At 44.0% G+C, this 23,148-nt stretch overlaps 2 protein-coding genes and 2 pseudogenes across 11 annotated transcripts in view; all 4 read left to right on the plus strand.

Moving 5' to 3' along the window:
* Positions 1–4,043, plus strand: part of Hexa (hexosaminidase subunit alpha) — a 27,241-nt gene extending 23,198 nt beyond the window's left edge. Inside the window, exon 15 of the mRNA XM_063246786.1 lies at positions 117–4,043. The gene's annotated coding sequence lies outside the window, so the exon portion shown is untranslated. The remainder of the gene's footprint in view (positions 1–116) is intronic.
* Positions 1–10,798, plus strand: part of LOC100716403 (proliferation-associated protein 2G4-like) — a 12,370-nt pseudogene extending 1,572 nt beyond the window's left edge.
* Positions 10,799–10,941: 143 nt separating this feature from the next.
* LOC134475649 (splicing factor 3A subunit 3-like) lies at positions 10,942–16,756 on the plus strand (annotated as a pseudogene).
* Positions 16,757–17,730: 974 nt separating this feature from the next.
* Positions 17,731–23,148, plus strand: part of Celf6 (CUGBP Elav-like family member 6) — a 42,576-nt gene continuing 37,158 nt past the window's right edge. For 3 of the 10 annotated variants that reach the window (XM_063246798.1, XM_063246794.1, XM_063246795.1), the window contains exons 1-2: positions 17,745–18,115; positions 21,869–21,951. In XM_063246798.1, the coding sequence (XP_063102868.1) occupies positions 17,854–18,115; positions 21,869–21,951 (345 nt within the window). In that variant the 5' untranslated portion in view covers positions 17,745–17,853. Of the gene's footprint in view, positions 18,116–21,868; positions 21,952–23,148 lie in introns of all 10 variants that reach the window. The other 7 variants (XM_063246792.1, XM_063246791.1, XM_063246790.1 and 4 more) reach the window with 7 other exon arrangements.

Consider the following 23,148-nt stretch of genomic DNA (forward strand, 5'->3'; position numbering starts at 1 on the left):
TGCCACGAACTGTTGCCCCTTTGCCATGCCACCCTGCCTTGGAGCTAATTACAGACTGGAAACTCTGTAAACCTGTGAGGTAAATAAATCTTTCCTTCCTTGACTTTCACTATCAGGTATTTTGTCCCAGCATTGAGAGAAAAGTAACCAAAATGGAATTTAGTACCAGAAATGAAGTTGTCACTATAACACTACCTGACTGTGTGGTTCAACAGCCTTTGGGAATGGCTTGTGGGAAGAGTTTGGAAAGGTTCATAGATGGGAGCTGAAGGAGTAGCACTGGAATGCCTTAGGCTGTTCTGTATGGGAGATTTTGGTCAGAGTCCAGAAGACCGGAAGACTGATACAAATACTGCTGGTAAAGACCAAACTCAGGAGATTTTTGCTGGGAAGAAGGACTGCCTTGGCTGCTGGACTGTAGAAAACATATGGCTTGGCAGAAAGTTTGTCTGCATTTTCCTTGTATCCAGAGACCTTGCCTGAGCCCAAAATTAAGAGTGGTGGAACTAATCTGGCAGAAGAAATTTCAAGGCAGTCAAATGTTGATGTGATGGCATGGCTATTGTTGGGGGATTTTAGCCATATTTATGATGCAAATCAAGAACACAGGACCCAGTAGAATGATTTAAAATGTTTCAAGTTTGATCAGAAAACTGTGGACTGCAAAGACAGATTATAGGAAATATGGATTGCTGAGAAGGAACAGAAAAATAGAAAAGATGGCCTGAGGGCTTCTCCACCTTTTGCTGCTTCAAAACTGCAAAGGTGAAAGACTGCTTTGAGGAGAATGCCATAGTATACCATGTTCCAGAATGGTGGCAGCAGAGAAAATCTGTTCCTCAGAGTTGGAATCAGAATCCTGTGACCCAAGCACTTGACCCCTACAGCCAAGAGAGAGGTAAAGGACTACGGCTCTAGCTAGCAGCACACTTTGGCATCATCCACATGGCACTGGTTTTAGGTGCACAAAAAATGCAACAGTTATGGGTTTCTGAAGGCTTCCAGCTCGATTTCAGAAGGCCTGGAGGCCAGGAAGTGTTCCCCTGAGAGGGAAACATGTGAAGCTGTGAGGGTGAGGACAAAGATGAGTGGAGACCCCAGAAGTTTGAAGAAGCCAGAAACATGGATTGTCTGACGAAAATTGCAATGAGGGAGTAGAGTAGGCCCAACAAAGAAGCTATGGGCCCTGTAACCACCAGACATGCCATAGTGGTGGAGTCGCTCAAACCCTTTGAAACTCACAATTTGCCAAAGATTACATCAGATGCTGGACATGAAACTATAGAACTTAATGTTTGCCTTGCTGGGTTTTGGGCTTGCTTTGGCCCAAATCCTTTGGATTCCCCTGTTGGTAACTTTTGGAATGAAAATGTTTAATCTTGTTCCATTGAATGTTGGAAGTGTTGTAACTTTTTTTTTTTTAAACTACAGCAAAAATTTAAAATACATCAGTCAGGGGGTAACAATGGTACATACATTGTGCATTGTCATTCCCAAATAATTCACCCAGAGCACACAAAACATCTACCTTCAATTGTCCAAACAATATCAGTACAAATCTTTCTCTTCAGTAAACTCAGAGAAATGAGTTGTATATCTTAACTATTATACACACACATACACACACACACACACACGTTTTTCTTTCAGCTTGTCGCACTAATGATACAATATTTATACGTGTGTCTTATTTATTTTACTAATAAGTATGTTCTCAAAGTGCATCCATTTACCTATAAAAGTGTCCAGCTTATCATTTTTTATAGCTGAGTAGTACTCTATTTTATAAATATGCCACATCTTTTTTATCCATCCCTCAGTCAGTGGGCATTTAGGTTGTTTCCAAGATCTGGCTATTATAAACTGTGCTGCTAATAATCATGGGTGCACATATATCACTTTGGTATAACGTTTTTAATTCTTTTGAGAAGAAGGGGAATAGCTGGGTTGAATAGAACCTCTAATCCTAGTTTTTTGAGGAATCACCACACTGATTTCCACACCTACACTGCACCAGTCTGCAGTTCCACCAACAGTGGAGAAGGGTTCCTTTTTCCCAGAGCCTCTCCAGCATTTGTTATTGATTGATTTCCTGATATTAGCCATTCTTTCCAGGGTGAGGTGGAATCTCAGTGTTTTAATTTGCATCTCTTGAATGACCAGTAATGTTGAATATTTTTTCACATATTTATTTGCTGTTTGTATTTCTTCATGTGAGAAGCATGTATTCATTTCAGATGCCCATTTTTTTATTGGGTCTTTAAATCTGGGAGGACTGATTTCTTTGAGTTCTTTATTTATTTATTTTTTTGGTACTCGGGATCAAACTCATGATCTCACATTTGCCAGGCAGGCGCTTACACCACTGAGCTAAATCCCAGGCCCTCTTTATATGTTCTTGATAGTAACCTTTTGTCTGAGGAACAGCTGGCAAACATTTTCTCCCACATTGTGGGTTGTCTCTTCACTCTGTTGGTTGTGCAAAACTTTTCAGTAGGGCAAGATCCTATTCATTGATTCTTTGCAATAGTTCCTGTGCAACCTGGAATTTGTACGTAAAGTCTTTGCCTCCACCAATGTCCCAAGACCAGATTCACTGGGTTTGCCGCAGTCCAAGCAGTTTCCAAGGGTCTGTGACCAGCTAGGAGCTGCTGGAGGAAGCTGGCAGAAGTTCTGGTTCCAGGCTTATCCAGCCCAACCTCAAAATGGCTCCGGGCCAATCACTTTCTCCGCAGTGGGACTGAGTCCTTTGCATTCACCACCAGCCTGTACAGGCCTCCAGATCTGCTACTCCCCTCCACTGCCATGTCTCTCTGCAGTGTCCTCCAGAGTTGCCAGATACCACCATCACCGTGACTGCGTGTTGCCAGGTTCCAACAGCTCCTCTTGGAAAGTTAGTCCAGCTCTGGGTGAAGGCACCACCAGCTACTGCCTTCTTCTTCGTTAAAGTTTTTCTTTTTACTCTCTCTGTGGGCTTCAATTCACACTTCAGATTCTTCCTGGGTCCAGGGACCCACTTCCTTGCTTCTTGTCTTCCTCATGATGCTCGATTCCAGTGTCTGAACGATGACTTTCAGGCTGTCTTCTTTGCTTGGAAGCATTTAACTTTTAATTGATACTGGGTCTTGCAGCTCAAGTTTGTCTTATAGCTTGGAGGAGATTTTGGACTTGGACTTTTCAGCAATGCTAAAACTGTTATGACTTTGGGAACTCTTAGAGATGAGCTAAATGCCTTTTGCATAAAGGAATGTACATGAATTTTGGGAGGGCCAGAGGTAGAATGTTATGGTTCTAATGTAATGTAATGTTGATAGATTTAATACTGGTTCTTACCGGGGATCGAACTCATGACTATGTGCTTGCAAGGCAGGCACTTGTGCCGCTGAGCTAAACCCCCAGCCCTTAATATTGGTTCTTAAAGATTGTTAAACCTGTGTTATATTTTTCAAGTTATGAAATGATAAAAATAAGCATGTCAGAGTCAGCGATTTAGCTGAGTGGTACAGCGCCTGTCTGGCAAGTGCAAGGTTCTGAGTTTGATTCCTCATAGCCACTCTTCCAAAAAAATAGAATAAGTATGTCTTTGTATCCAGGAATGTGTTTAAAGAAATATGTCTGATTGCCAAGTTGACATAGGGTGCATTGTATTAGTTAATACACTGTTCCTAATACATTGGTTAATACTTGAGTTTAGAAGTTTAACTAAGAGACTCAGCAGAAGGCCAGGGTCCTCACATTGTAAACCTCCTTATCTCGTGCAAGAGGAAGACATGGTTCCATACTGTGTGGGGTGCAGAAAAAAAAGAGGAAGACATGGAGATGGTGTGAGAGCTGCACATGCTGTAAGATGGGTAACCTGCTTAAAAATGTAAGGGAGGAAAAGAGACTTGATTTTCCCCCTCTCTCATTTGCTCTTGTTTCTTTTGCTGTCTTGTATTACCTGAAACTGTTGCCCTTCTGCCTTGCCACAATGCCTTGGAATCAGCAGATAACAGACTGAAACCTCCACAAACTGTGAGCTAAATAAACCTTTTCTTCTTCAACTTTCTTTCTTGAATATTTTGTCCCAGCAATAAGAGAAAAATAAGACAGGAGTGAAACACATGTCCAGTGAAAACTAGAGTATCCTGGAAAAGGAGATTGAAGATGACTTAGAAAATGGAAAGATGGGCCTTGTTCCTGGATAGGTAAGTTGATATACAGATTTAACACAATCCCAATCAAAACACAAACAGTATTCTTCACAGAATGGGAGAAAACTATTCTAAAATTGATATATAACTAGGAGAGATTCAGAATATCAAAAACAATCCTGAGGAACAATAGCAAAATGGGTGGCATCACAATTCTGAATTTGAAGTCATACTATAAAACTATAGTGATAGAAACAGCATAACACTGGCACAAAATCAGACAGGACAATCAGTGGAACAAAACAGCATGTAGAAACAACCAATCCCAAACACATTCAACTATATGACCTTTGACAAAGGGGTCAGAAAACGTAGAGTGGATCTCCAAAATGCATGGAGGTTATTTCTTAGAGCGCCCAGAAACTGTGAAAAACTGCAAATTTCAGATGGGTTTGACCGAAGTGAGGACTGAAGGTAGCAGCGAGGTACCTTGCCTAAGTGATCTCAAGACTGGGGCAGATAGACCCCTGGGAGGGCCCTTACTTTTTCTAGGTCATGTAAGGATCCTTACCATACAACATTTTCCTGACCTTTGGGTGCTCAGAACAATTCTGAACTCAGGATTTGGCAAGACAGAGCATAACCCTATTCATTCTTGGAGAGGACTATAAAAGCCAGGAAACCAGTGGCAGCAGTACCCAGAGAACTATCTTGGAAGCCAACCTTGAAGTCCTTGTCTCACAGGTTCCAGATAACCTGTATTTTACTTTTGTCTTTATGAATTTGCTTATTCAATATTATCTTTTTTTTTTTTTTTGGTCTTTTTCATTTTTTATCGGTACCGGGGATCGAACCCACGACCGCCTGCTTGCAAGGCAGGTGCTTATGCCGCTGAGCTAAATCCCCAGCCCCTTCAATGTTATCTTATGGGTTTCTGCATTATCTTCTAGAGCAGTGGTTCTTCTTTTAATCACCCTCTTTCCCTGTCCTGAAATATTGATATCTTTCTATACATCACCTCCATGGCAATGGCTCTCTTTTGTTCCACCTCTCAGCTTCAACAGAGACGCCCTTGGGATGCTGTTATCTTGTAACTTCTTCAGCAAAACAAAACAAAACCCACTGATGTGGGGTTTCTGCTGTGGTTTGCTTAGTTATAAAGAAATTATTTCTCAAGCTGAAGGCATTTATGTTTAGTTTTAAACAGGAGTTTAGTTTGTGATATTTGTGAATTCTTTTACTTTTTCTCCAAACAAGAATAGTATATAAACAGCAAGTAGGATGACTGCAGGGATTCTTTAAAATGTCTTCCAGCTTTGGCCACTATACGACAAGTACAGTTAAGACTACAGCAGTGACCTACAAATAATCATTATGATTTGACACGAAAGAGATGTTAAAACAGTACACAAATCTCAAAATCCTGGCTTATCCTGATATAGGTTTACTGGAGAACAAAGGTCCACTTTTTAAATTAAATCTTCAATATTATAAAGAAAAAAAACCCTGTAAATTTCAGATAGTGTCAGAAAAATGCCTGTAAATGCTTATTTTTATAGTTTAAATACTAAATATGCTGTATCTCCCACAATTATGTAATTTAATAAAGTACTATATTAGTAAAATCTTAGAAGATGCAGGGTGTTCTGGTAGCATTTTAGGGATCTTAGGGCTTTAAGAACAAAATTAGCCAGGCATGGTGATGCATGCTTGTAATGTCAGCACTCAGGAAGCTGAAGCAGGAGAATCGGTATGAATTCAAGGTCAGCATGAATAGTGAAACCCTGTATCAAAGAAGACGGAGGAGAAAAAGAAGGTAGAGGAGGAGGAAAAGGAGGAGGAGATGGAGAAAAGGAGAAGGGGGAAGAGGAAGAGGAGAAAGATGAAGAAGACAAAAAAGACCAAGAATATTCAGAGAGCAACCTGTTATGATTCAGAATGCTCATGCATCTGCCAGAGATGGGTTACAGGGCAGTAGCCAATCAACAGTAAGGAATCTAAATAATGCCTTCAGATTGGCTACTTGCAAATCTCCTGCCAAAAAAATTTTGCTGAGGATAGTTGTGGTTTCCATGGGATTGCACAATGATTAGTGAGGTTCTAAGGAAAACTGCACAAAGGATTGAAGTCATGAACTCTGAACTGAGACTTCATGGAGGTATACTGTACACTGAAGGAAAGATAACCTTTTCAATAAAAGGTGTGGGGAAACTGGCCTCCCAGTTGGAGAAGATTGACTCTATACCTACATTTCTCACCAAATACCAAACTAAAATCAAAGTAGATTAAATGCTAAATGCTAAAACAGAAACAATCCAGGGAAAGATAAACTTCTTCAAGTCACTGGCAAAGACTTTCTGAACAGAATCAGTTGCACAGGAAATAGTCTCAAGAATCAACAAATGGAATTGTCTCAAATTAAAAAGCTTTTGCATAGCAAAAGAAAAAAATCAACAGAATGAACACCCAACCTACAGAATGGGGAAAATTTTTTGCCAGCTGTTTCTTGGACAGAGAACTAATATCTAAAATGCACTGCACAAATAACTCAAAAAAAAAAGTAGACCTTCCCTCAAAAATAAAAGACCTGAGCTGGGCATGTCTGTACACATCTGTAATCCCAGCACTCAGGAGGCTGAGGCAGGGAGATTGTGTGAGTTCAGGGCCAGCCTGACCTACATCTTGAGTTTGAGGCCAACCTGAATAACACAGTGAATTCAAAGCCTGCCTGAACTACATAGCAAGACTTTGCCTTGAACAACAACAACAATGTGTTGGCAAAGCTGTAGGGGAAAAAGAACTCTTCTATATTGTTTATGGGAATATAAATTAGTATGATCACTATGAAAATCAGAATGGAGATTCCTCAAAAAAAAAAAAAAAAACCCTAGACATTCCATTCAACACCGCTATTCCCCTTGTACGTATGTTCCTGAAAATGTTGAAAATATCATGTTAAAGTTATACATGCACACCCCAGCATACAATTTATAACAGTTAAATCTTGGAAGCAACCTATATGTTCACCAAGAAATAAAAGTATGAATAAAATGTGGTATTTACACACAGTGGAGTACTACTCTGCCATCAAGGACAAACTTAAATCATAGGAAAATTTGATATACCTTGAGACTATAATATTTTTTATTTTTTGAGACTATAATATTAAGTGAAATTAATCAGACACACAAGCTTAAATATCACATGGTTTCTCATTCATGAGAAACTCAAAATATAAATAAAAAATAAATTATAAGAAGCGAGGAGATAGATCTTTCTCATATGAGAAAAGGGGAAAAATGGGAAGAAGATCAAGAGAGAGGTAGAGGTAGATCAAGAGAGAGGGTGCACAGTTGTAATCTCAGCACTTGGGAGGCTGAGGCAGGAGGATTACCACAGCTTTGAGGCCAGCCTGGGCTACATAGTGAGTTCAGGGCCAATTTGAACTGCATAACAAGACCTTGTCTCAAAAAAAAAAAAAAAGATGAAGGGAGAAGGAAGACACTAAAGGAGAAGGAAAGGCATGAAAAAAGAACTGAGATGTATTATGTACAGGTACCAAGGCCCCAAAAAGAGTAATCATTATATACACAAACCTACTAATAAAAACTAAAAACAAAAATCCTCCATAGATCAAACAGGAAATCTCTATGAAAAATACACTTAGAACCAAATGAAAGTAAAACATTCTGGTAGCCCATTTTATACTGAACTAATTACAAGGAAGAACTTTTTACTGGGGGAAAAAAAATAGCTGGGTGTGTGGTGCTATATACTTGTAATCCCAGCACTCTGGAAGTCCAAGGCAAGAAGATCATAGCTCCAGCCCAGCCAGGGCAATTAACTGATTTATACCCTGTCTCAAAACAAAAACAAAAACAAAAAAACAAGAAAACAACAAAAAAATTCTGTTTAACGGCCTGAGTGTCCAAGTGTGGTGGTTCATGCTGGTAGTCCCAGTACGTGGGAGGTTGAGGCAGGAGGATTGGCATGAGTTCAAAGCCAGCCTGTGCTACATAGTGAGACCTTGTCCCCCTCCAAAAAAATCTGGGCATGGTGGCACACTCCTATAATCCAAGCACTTAGGAGGCTGAGGCAGGAGGATCCACAGGAGTTTGAGGCCAGCCTGGGCTACATAGTGAGTTTAAGAACAGTTTGAACTATGAAGGGGGACCTCGTCTCAAAACACACACACACACACACACACACACACACACACACACACACACACGCACACAAACAAAATATAAATAAATGAATACATAAAGACATGAGTTCCAGCCATGGTAGCAGATTCCTGTAATCCCAGCATTTGGAATTCTTAGGATCACTGTGAGTTCAAGTCCAGCCTGAACAGAACTACATAAGGAGAACTTATCTCAAAAATAAATAAGGCAGATCAAGGGGTTTCTGCCACAGCCTTTGGCTGGGAAGGGAAACAGAGGCAGCAGCTCAGGGGAAATGATGCTGCAGTAGTGGTGGAAAGGTGACCAGTAAAGACGAGCAGCAGGGAACAAACTATCCCAAAGCCCTGGTCGTGACCAAGTGTAGGATGAGAGCACCATCACCGACTCAGTACTTCGATCTTGGGCAGAAGAATCCAGCTCAGGTGTCTTGGGATTGAGCCTGAGAAAGGTGAAGCCATAAATATGGAAGAGATAGGAAAAATCTTCAAGCAAGAAAAGGAAATGAAGAACAGAATTGCCTTTGCCACCAGCATTTGGTTAAATAACTGTACATCACACTTCTCTTTGAAGAGTGACCAGGGCTACATACGCAAGGAAGGTGACTTTGTCAAAACTGACCTTGGGGTCCAATGTGGATGGTTTCAGTGGCTTCAATGTTCATGTGGCTCCCACTTTTGTCACTGGCATGCCCCAGGGGACCCAAGTAACAGGGAGGAAAGAAGATGTCATGAAGGCAGCTCAGCCCTGTGCTCAAGTTGCCCGACACTTAATCAAACTTGGAAACCAGAACACACAAGTGATAGAAGCCTGAACAAAGTTGCCCACTCATTTAACTGCACACCAGTAGAAGTTATGTGGTCACATTAGCTGAAGCAGTGTGCCACTAATAGAAAGAAAACCGTTATCCAGAATCCCAAAGAGCAGCAGCAGAAGGGCCATGAAAAAGCTGAATTTGAGGTATAAGAAGTACACCTTCAAACAGGGTCACCTGGAAATGCAAACTTCCCATGTCTTTCTGAGTGAGGTAAAAGAGTGTTTAATTTAAGAGCATTGGAAGATGAGAACAAGGCCCAGACGGGTGTGGTAGAGTGTGCCACATATGCGTTGCTGTAACCATTTAATGTTCTTTATGAGAAGGGAGGTGAATTTGTTATCCAGTTTACATCTACAGTCTTCCTCATGCCCAGTAGCCCCATGCAGATATCCAGTGGTCCCTCTAAGCCTGACCTCTACAAGCTGGAGATGGAGGTCCAGGCTGCAGAGCTAACAGCCCCAGAGTTCTGCAAGTTGGAAAACCAGAAAAGGAAGGCCTCCAAGCCTGCAGAGAATGCCACCAGTGGGGAGGCACCAGAAGAGAATGGAACTGGGGGCCGAGGTGGGTCCCTTATCCCCAGCTTGCTGCTCCTTGTCCCCTGCCACTACATTCAGGCTCTGTGAAGAGCAGTGTGACTTCTTAACCATGGGCCCCCAGCAGAGCTGGGTCTCCTGGCCCCTCTCCAGCCCCAGCCCACTCCCTCCACAGCAACAACCAGCTCCAACTGACTCTGGTCTTGGGGGTGGGGCCAGGCTTCCTGGTGCCCAAAGACTACTTTATTTCCTTCCATTCACCCTTTCTTCCTCCTTTCCTTCCTTCCTTCCTTCCTTCCTTCTTTTCTTTTTATTTCTTTCTTTCTTGATCTTTTTGACCAAAAAATAAAGGGTCTCATTATGGTGTTCAGGCTAGCCTTGAGCTCACTTTATAGCTCAGGCTGGTCTTGAACTTGCAATGATCCTCCTGCCTCAGCCTCCCAAATGCTGGAATTACAGGTGTGCACCCATGGCCAGCTCCAAAGACTACTTTAAATAGAAAAAACAAGAAATTAAATAATCAAATCAGGAGTCCAAATCCATCCTCTCCAAATCCCTCTTTCTAGCCTTTTCTACTATTTTGCATGGTCAAAGTTGGTGGCCCTACAACACAAATCAGTCAGTAAAATCTCTGTTGAATTTTTTTTTACATTACTGTGATGTCAGCATTTTCTCATGGATTGTTCAGGGCTTTTTCTCCTCTCTTGTTTCACACTCTCCCCACATATTTTACTTACCCTCAAAAGTCAGAAGAGCTGTTCTACAAATGGTTTTTATTCCATGTGGCAGATTCCAAATCTGATCCAGGCTGTCTCGTCAGGCCGGCCCCATTTTTAGGAGCTGAAGTCCTCATTTATGCAGTGGTTATAATCTGTCAAATGGATCTTCACTTCTGAATCTTTCTAGTCTTTTGCTTTTCCCTGCAGGATGTCATTTCCTCTCCCCATTTTCACAAAGCTGTAAAGAATTAATCCATCTCTGGAGTCAGTGGGGATTTCTCTCATTCCAGCCTACACAAACCTAAGCAATGTTCAACTGATTTTCTTTCCTCTTTGAGATACTTTGATTTCCCTTCTTTGAAAAAAAAAAAAAAACCAAACAAACGAAAAACCAGGCGCCTTTGGTGCTGAGGGAGCCCCCACTGCCGGAGTACCCCCGAGGTCCCTAGGCAGGCAAGTGTGTCTTCGCTGCCACCAGGCCTGTGGACCAGATCCCCACAGAGCGGCTGCAGCTAATGGAGCCCAGAGAAGCTGCTTCTGAAAACATCTCTTCAGACAATAATCAAAAATACAGAACCAGAACTTTCTGGTTTCCTGTCGTGCTTGACCACCTTCGGGGAATTGGGCCTACCTGCCTGCGTTGTGAACTCTGGACTGTGCAGCCTGGGGTGAGTGTCTCTGCACCATCCCAAGCCCCTGGGAGGCAGTTTAAGATATCTCAGGTAACAGCAATTTGGGGAGGGCAGCAAAACCTCAGTCAGCACGCTTAGGAAAGGCCCTAAGCAATACAGAGAGGGTCAGAGACCCCCAGGACACTCCAGTATGAAAGAAATCAGAAACATGACAAGAGATAGAAATTTAAAAAAAAATCTCCAGCTGCCAAAGGTGAGAAAATAAGCCCAGGAGAAGTAAACACATAAGAGGACCAGCACAGTAACCATCCAATACTAGACATAACATCAGCTGAAATAAATACCTTCATGACCTCATAGGCAAATTTAAAACTGTACTTCTGATCCAAGTGATGCAAGATATAAAGAGATTAATTAAAGAAATGATAAGCTGGACAACACAGATGGAAGAATGGAGGAAATTAGAAAAGAAAGACAAACTTCTGAAGAAGAATTTAAACACAACCTAGAATACATGAAACAGATCCAAAGAGATTACTAGGAAACTAAAAACTCCATTGAATACTGGCAAAATGCCTTGGCAGAAAGTAAAGTTAGCCTTTTGAAACTTGAAGAGAGATTTATGATATATGATCATGAAAGAAAAGACCTCTTAAAAATAACGAGGAACCAGAAAGAAACAATTCAAAGGCTAGAAGATGACAAAAGGATACATAACTTAAGAATAAAGCATTTGAGCGAGGAAGCAGGAGCAACCAAAAATGAAATACAAAGAATATTCACAGATATATTAAAGGAAAATTTCCCAAGTATGGGAAAAAGAAATGATATACAGATAAATGAGGCATACAGAACACCAGCTACCTACAACCAAAACAGATCTACACCCAGACATATAATAATCAAGATTCCAGAAATCCACCAAAAGAACAGAATATTAAAAGCAGTCAGGGAAAATATCAAATGACCTACAATGGGAAAATTATCAAAATAACAACAGACTTATCAACACAAACTCTCAAATCGAGAAGGGTCTGGGGGGAAATATTCCAAGTCCTGAAAGAAAATAAATTGCAACCAATACTCATATACCCAGAAAAACTCTCTCTCTCAATGTTAATGGAGAAATAAGATGCTTCCAAGACAAGGAGGAACTGTAGGAGTTCATGGCCACCAACCCAACCCTACAGAGTGCTGAAGGACTTTCCAGAGAGAGGAAGGGATACCAAGATTCCAGCAACAGTGGCAGAGAGGTCTCAATGAACAGGGCAGAGACAGTGGAATGAGGGAGTAAGGTGGACAAATTATAGCAGCAAAGTGGAATAGCAGACATGTGGCAGAAATGGTAAGTTATAATCTTTAGTATAAATAGCCTGATACACTATTTAAAAAGGCAGAGGTCATTGTTAATAGTATATCAGGAGTTAAAAGACACAGTATCACCCTGTTTAGATTGAATTTAATTTGTTCCAGTCTGTCCATTCATATCAGATTTGAGGACACAGACATCTGACTCCAAAATAGCAGGTTATACCATGGTAACTGTCCTTAATTTCCTATTAACTTAAACTGAAACCCTGTATTATTTACATTGTCTTACTATGACTGATCTTATCTGAATCTGGTTTGTTAGGCTGCGGTTTTGCCTTAGCTGATGTTATTCAAATTTGGTATGCTTGATAGTATCAAGTCTATAAGTAGAGGCAACTACTCTGAAGATGACAAGATGTAAGAAGATGACAAGATGTAAAAGATATCCATACCGGTTTTGATTATTAACTGCTCTCAAGTCCTATAATGTTTTCAAAGTTGTGTTTTTATAAAAATAACTATGTAATACTGTGCTTAACTATATTAAGATCACCTAATATTGTGGTCTTATATGTCTTTTTCATTGAATGTTTTTCTAGGAATTTGTTTTGCTGTCTTGTTATGATTTGTTTTTCCCAATAATACAGAGAGGATAGATATACATATAGAAATTCACACATGAGAAGATTTTTTAAAAAACTATTTATGGGAACAGATTATATAATGCAAGATGTAATGAACAGATACTCTGGAGAAGAGACACTAAGAAACCCAATGCTAATTCTGTAGCATTATGATATAAAATCTAGCAATACTATTATTCACTGATCAGAGTGATATTAGTCTAGTCTTATGTTCAATTTCAGCATATGTAAAAATAAGGACAGCTACTATGAAGAGAATGAGAGACACTATGGTAGTTATTATTGTTTTCCCCAATGTCAGATCTTGAAGACCTAAAAAGCCTTCATCATCCTGTAATGAGCTGATTAGTTCTATAACATGCAGTATGTATTTAATGTGTGTAAGGATGGGGACAACTATTTGGAAGAAACTAGAGACAATTAGATAAACAGTGAAGATCTTCAGTAGACTTGCTTTGAAATCTGTATTTCTTTAAATTGTTTCTTTTTGAACTGTTTTGTTCTGTTTTGATGTTTAATCTTACCCTCTTTAAGATAAAAAACAAGTGTATAGGACCAATAACCATATTACTAAGTTTTTGTTAGATCGAACTGTTGGCAGTGTCACTATTTGAATGTCACTTTACATACTTTAATTTTTTAACCTGAACAACTATTTCTAAGATGACAATATGTAACTTATCAACTGGTGATTTCTTACCATTTATTTTTCTGTAATTCTGTATTATTTCTACCCTTTTTTTTATCTCCATGTATCTTTTTTTCTGTTTCTTTCTCTTAAAAAAAAAAAAAAACCAGGCGCCTGAAGAACACTGACTTAAAGGAACAACTACATTTCTGAAGCTGTGAACTTGGATTGGATGAATTTCAAGGGTGTTGTAGGGAAAGGTGACATGTTCCAGTACCTCTGGCATGCTGTCCCAAGATTCTTAAATACATTGAAGATGACATTGCATTTAAATAAATTTCTATTTGCTCATGAACACAAATACATAAATAAGCCTGAAGATGTAGCTCAGTGTGAAAATCATGGGTTTAATCACAGTAGTTTAAAAAAAAAGAAGAAAAATAATTTTAAAAAACATAGTTATTGGCAGTGAGGGGACACAGGCGCACAGGCAGTAGGAGCTGTTTCCAGTTGTATCCGTGGCCTGAATTGTGCGGTCACAAAGGGTTGATGGAGATGATTCCAGAACAGCAGTGGCTGTACTATGAGGAGAAGGAACGGCTCGTGAATGTAATGGCCAAAGAGATGCTCATCTAAGAAGTCCATACTCTGGGACCAGATCAGTTCCGACTACCACACTCAGGCCACGCAAGACAGGTTTATGGAGATCAGTGGGAACCTCAGTGATTTGTATGGCGGTGAGGATGCGTTATGAAAGGAGGCGCTCAAGGCCATTTCAGGACGGAATGAATTTGCTGAATTCTGCAACAGACTCAAGCAAATAAAGGAATTCCACGGGAAGCACCCAAATGAGATGTGTGCCAGGATCAGTAGAATTGGAGGAGCTCCTGAAAGCTCAAGAGAATCCAAGTAAAGAGGCACAAAACTTGGAGATCACAGATGAAGAGAGATGTGGCTGTTACCTGGACCCCCATGACTGTTACCTCAGGTACATTAACCTGAAGGTGACTGAGAAGCTAGACTATATCACATGCCTGTCAGTCTTTGACCAGTTATTTGACAGGAAATAAAGGAAGAATTTAGTGTATGAGAGATACCTTGAAATGCTGTTTGAGTATCTTCAGAATTACACAGAGTGGAGCTCCTTCAAGATCAGAATGAACTTTTTGGGAAGATACAGACCGAATTTGACAGGAAATGAGAGAACAGTAGCTTCCCTGGATGACTGAAAGAGACAAGCAGTGCCCTGACCCATGCTGGTGCCTGTCTTGATCTGTCTATATTTTTCTCCTCTGAGGAGTTGGCCCCTCTGGGCCTAGACAGACTAAAGCCTGCACTCTTCGCTTTGGGCTTGAAATATGTTGGTATCCTTGAAGAGCAAGCCCAGAGGCTATTTAGCACCAAAGGGAAAGTCCTTGGAATCACTCAACACCTCCCCATTTGCCAAAAATCCCAAATCCAAGGGCACTAAGAGAGACACAGAAAAAAAGCCATTGCTTTCCTAGAAGCCCAGAGGTATGAATACATTGAGATTCTTAGGGAACATCAACAGCTCACTCAAGAAAATATACAAGACAAGCAAGTCAGGACAGGAGAAGAGCAAGAAGAGGAGGAAGAAGAGGAGACCAGTGAGAGTAAAAGTGAAGATGAAGAGAATGAGATTATTTACAACCCCAAAACCCTACTGCTGTGCTGGAATAGCAAGCCCAGCCTCTACTGACTATATAAGCTACGTGGCCTACTACAGTTGTGCGATTTGTGGAAGCTACAGCTACCGAAGGCCTAAAGGCCTTCCAGCAGCACTTTGCTGAATGGCATCATGCTTATGGCATGAGGTGTTTGGGCATTCCAAATCCTGCACGCCTTGCTAACGTGACACAGATTGAAGATGCTGTCTCCTTGTGGGCCAAGCTGAAGCTACAGAGGATTTCAGAGCGAGGAAGACCATCAAGACTCCAGTGGGAATGTTATAAATAAGAAAACATATGAGGATCTGAAAACACAAGGACTAGTCAGGGACATAGGTCAATCTCTGGGCTAGTCCAGTCTTCCCTGAGGGCTGGTTTTTCTATTTCTCCCAACCAAATGCTCTTAAAGCTTCTTTGCTATGTAGTCTCATAGTCTGGCATACTTCTTGTAGAAACAAGGCATGCTGGCAGATTGCAAGGTTCAATAGTATTTTATCTTTTAAAAATTCTGTGGGAAAACAAAATTAGAATTAAAAAAAACACAGTTATTAAACCAGGTATGGTGGCTCACACCTGTAATCCCAGCATTCAGGAGGCTGAAGCAGGAGGATCCCTGTGAGTTCAATGCCAGCCTGCACTACATGGCAAGATCCTGTCTCAAAAACAAACATAGTTATTAAACACGACTTTGTAAGAATTTTTTTTGTCTTTTTCTTTTTCTTTTTTTTTAATTGGTACCAGGGATCGAACTCATGACTGCCTGCTTGCAAGGCAGGTGTTTATGCCGCTGAGCTAAATCCCCAGCCCCATAAGAATTTTTTGATGAGTCTAGTTGCTATGCTGCTCTTGAGCAGTTTCTTGAATCATCAAAAAATTCTTACAAAGTCCTGTTAAAACATTAAAATAATACAATTTGCATTTTTACAAAAAGGCAAAAAAATTTATGGAAGAAATATAAAAATTTATGAATCATTTATCTTTTTCTTTTGTCTTTTTGAGACAGGGTCACACTGTGCAGTTCAGGCTGGCCTTGAGCTCACTCGGTAGCCCAGGCTGGTCTCGACATTGCAAAGATCCTCCTGCTTCAGCCTCCTGAGAGCTGGGATTACAGGCGTGAGCCACTACGCCCTGCTAGGGGCTCATTTATCGTATTTTTAAAAAACATTGTGTTTGTTTGAGTCAGGGTCTCAGCTATGCATTGCTGGCTGATCTCATCACACCCAGCTGAAGCATTTATTTTTATTGCATTGCTACTTTGTCCAAACATTTCTGGTGCACCAAGAGGATTCCTACTTTTTGTCACAGTAAAAACATCCCATCAGTGCTGATATCTTGCCAAGTGTATGTCATATAAAATGTGTATCTTGGGCTGGGGATTTAGTTTAGTGGCATAAGCGCCTGCCTGACAAGCGTGAGGTCATGAATTCCATCTCTGGTAAAAAATAAAATAAAATAAAATAAAATGCATAGCTTTGCAGATTTTTTTTTCATTTTTGCTATTATGAACGTGTGTCTGTAAAAGAGGCAAACATTTTATCCCACAAAGTGTAATTAGATGTATAGCTTTTAAATAGTTAAGACACCTGATAGGTCGAGTTGCATTTCATCCTTTTCCTGGACCCAGCAAATGTCAGGGGCGGGGCTCGTCCCATCCTCTGTGACCCTGGGGATCTCAGCTTTATCTTCTGGGAAAGGAGGATAAGACTCGAGTTTACAGAGCTGGGAAGAGCCGGACACCTGGTGCGTGACAGGTGTTGAGCAAATATGGCTCACAGAAGTTCCTTCCCCCTCGCGCGGAGGAAATCAGTGGTCATGGAGAGTTCTGGGGTTCTTTCCAGGGGTGCAGGGGAGATGTATCGCTTGGGGTAAGGAAGGAGTTGAGCCATCAGGCAGAGGGCGCGAGTGTGAGCTACAGTCCCAGGGGCGATAGTGGGAAGCAGAGGAATCCCCATCCGCCCCCGCAAAAAACACTCCAGTTCTTGGAGGTGTGTGTGCCTGTGTGTACCCGCGTATGCGGAGGGGATCAGCTCCTACTCCTGCAGACAGCAGCACACATGACGAAGCGCCCGCCCCTCCCACCGGCCGGGGCGCACACGCGCGCTTCGCGGCCACGCCCGCACACCCACCGGGCCGCCGAGGGTCGGGTTGCCATGGCGAGCAGGAGCGCGTGAGCCCGCCAGCCCCTCCCGCCCCAGGTTGAAACCGTTCAACTCCCACTCTGATTGGCCGCCGCTTCCTCATTATGCAAATCATTTGCGTAGACTCCGCAGCCAGCTGCCTGACGTCACCAAGCACGGGGCTGGGGCTCGGGGCTCGGGGCTCGGCTCCCGGAGCTCGGGCGGGAGCCCGGAGAGCGCCGCGCGGGGACCCCCAGCCGGACCCCCCCGCCAGGCCCCGCTCCGCCCCGGCTCCGCCCCCGGCCCCGCCCATCCCGCTCGACGCCCCTGCGCCCCGCCCCGACAGCCCCCCGCCCTCGCCGCCGGCCCCGCCCCGGCCCCGGCCCTCGCCACCGGTCCAGGGAGGGGACGGCGGGACCGGCGGGACCGGCGGGGACAGGGCGGGGCATGGCCGCGGCACCCAGAGGGTCCGCGTCGCCCGCCGGCCCCGGCCCGCGTCTGGGCTTCAGCACCGCGGACAGCGGCGTTGGCGCGAGCGGGCTGAACCCCGGGGCCGCGGTGCCCATGAAGGACCACGACGCCATCAAGCTCTTCGTGGGGCAGATCCCGCGGGGCTTGGACGAGCAGGACCTCAAGCCGCTGTTCGAGGAGTTCGGCCGCATCTACGAACTGACGGTGCTGAAGGACCGGCTCACCGGCCTCCACAAAGGTGCGCGGGGTCAGCCCGGCCCGGCCCGGCCCGGCCCGGTCCAGTTAGAGCGCGGCCCAGCCCAGTTAGAGCGCGGCCCAGACCCAGCTCGGGCCGCAGCCCCCGCCTCAGCCCTACCCAGAGCCGGTCCTGCCCACCTCTGCCCCGACCCTCCTCCCCCAAAGTCCCCAGCCCAGATTGCTCTCTGGATCGGATTGGATCGGGTCGGATCGGATCGTCACTCTGGTCTCCTCCTAGCACGTTCTGGTTGCTCACGCTCCCAGCCCTCTCACATCCCTGCAGTCCCGCCTTGCAGGTGGACCTCGCAGTCCCTCCCACCACACCTCCCAGATCCTGCAGTGTTGGAAACTTATCTCACCTCCTGGCTTTCGCATACCCTCGAACCCCGGCCCCGCGTGTTCCCGAACCCTCCACCTGGTGCCGCCCCACCCAGGCCCAACTACTCACACCAGGATCTTGGACTTGCACCACACCTCCCAGCCTCCGACTCCAGCCAATCCCCAGAGCCTTCGCCTGCCGCTCAGACTGCCAGCCCCAAACCCCTCAGACCTGAACTCTCCCTTCCTGTGGAACCCAGAACTGTCGAGCAGAGAAGTGCAGTTCACCTCCCAGGAGTTACAAATGTCCCCTCACAGGTGCCCTACCCCGTACCTTTGCCGGAATCCCAACACACTCTATTTCTGATTTGAAATCAGACCTCCCAGCCTCGGCCGGGAACTCATGCCACTTCGGGCCCCTTCGTCTTTGCTTTCCCCTTAATTGAATCCTCGCATCTTCCGTCCTCTAACCCCCCTGGCCCGCGCCCCTCGGCTCCTCACAGCAGCCCGCTTTCCTTCCCTCCAGAGACCTCTCCGGGTGGGTCCGGCCGAAGAGGAAGGGGGGGCGATCGTCTTCCTGCCCTTGCTAGAAACCCAGCCACACCCCTTTCTGCCTGAAGGAGGGAGGAGGCTTGTTTACATACAGAAAAGTCTGCTGGGCTGAGCTGAAGTGATAGAACAGAGTCACGTGTCATACGTGGGCAGGGGAAGGGGAGATCATTTTCCGGGTAACATCCTCATCTCCCCACACTGCATCATGTTGTAGTTTCAGGTTTTTGGTGAGGAAGAGACACCGTCTATCTTTCCTGATCCTTCTCTCTTAAAATTGGCCCCAAGTAACAGCTAAAGCTGGATTGCTAAGGGGTGAAAGCTAAGATAAGGCGCCCACCGCTTTTCAGCTGGAAGACTAACACAGGGGCTTCAGGAGGATTCCGGTAGAAGCGCTGGCACCATCTAGGTAGGGATGGAATATGTTACACAGGCCATGAAAGGACAAGATCCCACCATCCAGAGTCCTTATAATGCTCCTCAACTTCCCACGTATCTGCCCAACCACCCATAGTAACATTTTCTAGCCATTGATTTCACCAAGTAAATACCAACCTAAACTTTTTGTAGGTTATCTGTACAAAAAGGAGGAATATATAATACCTTTCATTCTTTCTCTTCTCAAACACTGAGGGTCTCTGAACTCTTCCCTCGCCCTCTCTTTCTCTTTCCCTGTTAGCTCTAATTGTTCCCCACTCTTTTCCTTCTGTCTCTCGAAACGCAATTCTGTTTATTTCAGTCCTTCCATTCCTCTACCTTCTACCCTAGGCAAGCCACATAGACTCCTTTAGGTAGCATTTTGGTCCCAGAGCCTTTCTGCCATGTCCTCCGCCTGCTTCTGACGTCAGATGATTTGGTTTGGTGGCAGAAGACAGGGTAGTGATGTAAGTGGAATCAGGTGTTTGGGGATTTATTTGCATTCTAACTCTCTGAGGCAAGTGCCACCTCGAAAGATGATCATGGAGGGTCTCCGAGTTAACATTACCCCCACCCTCTCCTCAGTGAAGGTGGCATCTCAAAGCTAGTCACTCAAAGAGTGATTCATTTTCCTTTTGATAGCTGGGTACCAAGGGAAATAACCATAGTGCTTTGAAAACAGCCCAGCCTTGAAGTTGAAATTGCCAAATATCACCTTGCTACTGCTACACCCTGGGCTTCAGGTTCCCTATTAATGCATGAGTCTGATGGGTGTTGTCTGAGGCCCCCTTAATTCAATGAATAGCAGATATCCCCTCCCTCATCTTCAGGAGACAACCCTAATAAAGGACACCTGAAAAAAAATGTTCCCATTTGCTTTTCTAGTCTGCTGAGGTCTAAGTGGAAAATTGTACCAAGCTCCTAATGGTTTCGGGCATCTACTTTCTCCTCCTTGAGTCCTCCTCCCTCCTACACTCAAAAGGATCTTTTAAAAAACATAGATCTTATAATGTCACACGCCTGCTTAAAACCCTTTAGTGGCTCTCCATTGCTTTCAGGATAAAGTTTAAAATCAGATTGAGGCCTGTAATTCCTGCCTACATCACTAGCCACTCCACCACCAGCCTCCAGCCCTGCTAGTCTTCTATTTCCCAGCACAATGATTTTTTTTTTCAGTACAGGATATTGGATGTAGAGCTTTTGCTCTGAACTATACCCCTAGACCTTTTTATTCTTTTATTTTGAGATAGAGTCTCACTAAGTTGCTAAGTAGTCTGGGCTCTAAAGTGTGATTCTTTTTTTTAAAGTATGATCTTGCTGTGTCTTACTCTCCTACTGTTGGGATTACAGATATGTACCCCACTCCTGGCCCCAGTATGCTAAATTCTTGACTCGATCTCCATATGTGTTTTTCCCTCTACCTGAAGTAATCTCCGTCCTTTTGTTGCTTGGTTCTAGAGGACTTCATGTTCTTGCTCTCAAATACTTGGTGTCTTCTTTGAGGTATTCTTAATTCATTTGGACTCAGGTAGATGCCCCACCATGTTTGATCTTATTTTTCATGAAGGTAGGGAATGCTCCCTAATAACAATTCAATATTTTCTCAATGAGTAGATGGATCGGCGAGCACTGGAAAGGAAGAGATTCCGGCCTCAGTGCTTCTTAGTCTCTAGTTCCTGAGGCTAAACAAAGAGGAGTGGGTTGCTGACCCTTTGGTTCAACCCTTCCCTGCCCTCTATCTTGCTCTTTTTTTTTTTTGTGCTACCAGGTACTCACGACCTCATGCTAGTCAGGCAGTCACTTATGCCGCTGAGCTAAATCCTCAGCCCTATGTTGCTCCTTTGAAAGAAATCAGACTTGAGACCCAAGAACCCTTTGGTTCTTGAGAGCCGCATCTTGATGCCCTGAGAGAGTAGGCAGATCAATCTGATGAGTAGGATTAGGGGGTCCCCGGAAGCTCCCACCTCTCTTCCCATCCCCCAGCGTCAAACTTAAAGGGGGAAGGTGTTAGAAGGAGCTATAAAAGGTCCTGGGCTTGGGCCTCTTATCTGAAACTGTTGGGAAAGAAATAAGGCCAATTCTGAAGGACTCCATGAGCCTAGATCCAAAAAGGAAGGGGAGTTTGAGTTGAAGATGAAAGCAAAGCCGCTTAAGGAGGTTTAACCTCCTCAGCAGGACTTCCAGCTGAGGCAAGGAGGGGAACATAGGAGATTGCAGGAGCAGGCGCCTGTGTAGGGGCACGCACGGTCCCTAGGTTTTGGGCCAGGAGCACAGGAAATGGAACCAGAGCATAGGATACAGGTCTCCAGGGATGAGAAGACCCACCCCAGCAGAAAAAGTAGGAGGCCAAGAAATAGTGTTTGGGCTCACTGGAAAGTGGGCTTATGTTTGCCAGCATGGGGTAGGGGTCTTTCCAAGGAGGGTATTTGGGGTTTCAGGAAAACCCCTGAGCCCGCTCCTTTCTCCTCAGGCTGTGCCTTCCTCACCTACTGCGCCCGGGACTCTGCTCTCAAGGCCCAGAGTGCTCTGCATGAGCAGAAGACCCTGCCGGGGGTAAGTCACCAGGGCTGGGGGTGGGAGTCTGCCCAAACTGGGGACAGTGCACTGTGCACTGTGCACATGCAAGAGGCTCAGATGGAATTGGGTTGGGACTGAGAACCAGGAGCAGCATCACTTCCTAGGTGAGCACGCACTATGCTCTGAACAACAATTTCTACAAAACTCAGTCTGCCCACTCAAAGAAATGGGCTCAAGATCCATGGGCCAAGCACTCCCTCCTATCTTTTTTTTTTTTTTTTTTTTTTTTTTTGTCTTTTTCATTTTTATCGGTACCAGGGATCGAACTCACGACTGCCTGCTTGCAAGGCAGGTGCTTATGCTGCTGAGCTAAATCTCCAGCCCCACTCCCTCCTATATTTTAAGAGAGGCAAACATTTTGTGGACTAGGCTAGAATTTGTTCACCTAGGCTAAAAGCACGGCTCCATGTGTGAGCACACAGGTAGTCACTGGTACGAGTGTGCATGTAGTCATATGGGGTGGGAAGCTCTGCTGGGCTGGTACACTGCTTTCGATAGTTCTGTGGCACTTCCCTTTGGCCCCTTTCTCCTGATACTTTTGGAGAGTGGATGCCTTTACTCACCAAGATTTTCTTTGCTCTGACACTCCAACGTTTGGCTAAAGTTTCGCGAGAAACTAAGGCCGGGGAACTTGTAAGCATACCCACCACAGGGTCTGTTCTTGGCTGATGGATAATCACAGAATAAAAGGCCAAGTGGGCCCTTCAGACTGAGTGGCAGATGGAAGTCACCAGTGTACATGGGTTAGCAAGAACAAGCACACTGCGTAGCCTCATATTCTCTTGTTTGTCTCAAGAGTGGCATGTCTAGGGCAAGAGTCTCTTCAAATGTCATGGACAGGCCAAACCCCCAGGACTGTGTCCTTTCTAGGTCTCTGCTTTAAGAGAATCACTAGTTTACTAAATCAAGTCAACAGCAGGCGGGAACAATGCCTCAAACCATTCTGGGGTGATGTTGGAAAGTACTGAGGAGAAGTTACCAGAGAAGCTTTAAGTGGGACTTAAATAGAAAGGCATTGTAACATAGTCATTAAGAATACTGATTTTTAACCTGGACATGGTAGTACATGCCTGTCATCCCAGACTCAGGAGGCTGAAGTAATAAGATCACCATGAGTTCAAGGCCAACCAGAACTACACAGTATGACCAAAAAATAAGTGGCTTTCAAGTTTC

Source organism: Cavia porcellus, unplaced genomic scaffold (genome assembly GCF_034190915.1).
Source record: "Cavia porcellus strain 051 isolate PalLab524CR breed Dunkin Hartley unplaced genomic scaffold, mCavPor4.1 scaffold_4, whole genome shotgun sequence".
In the NCBI taxonomy this organism is placed as follows: domain Eukaryota; kingdom Metazoa; phylum Chordata; class Mammalia; order Rodentia; family Caviidae; genus Cavia; species Cavia porcellus.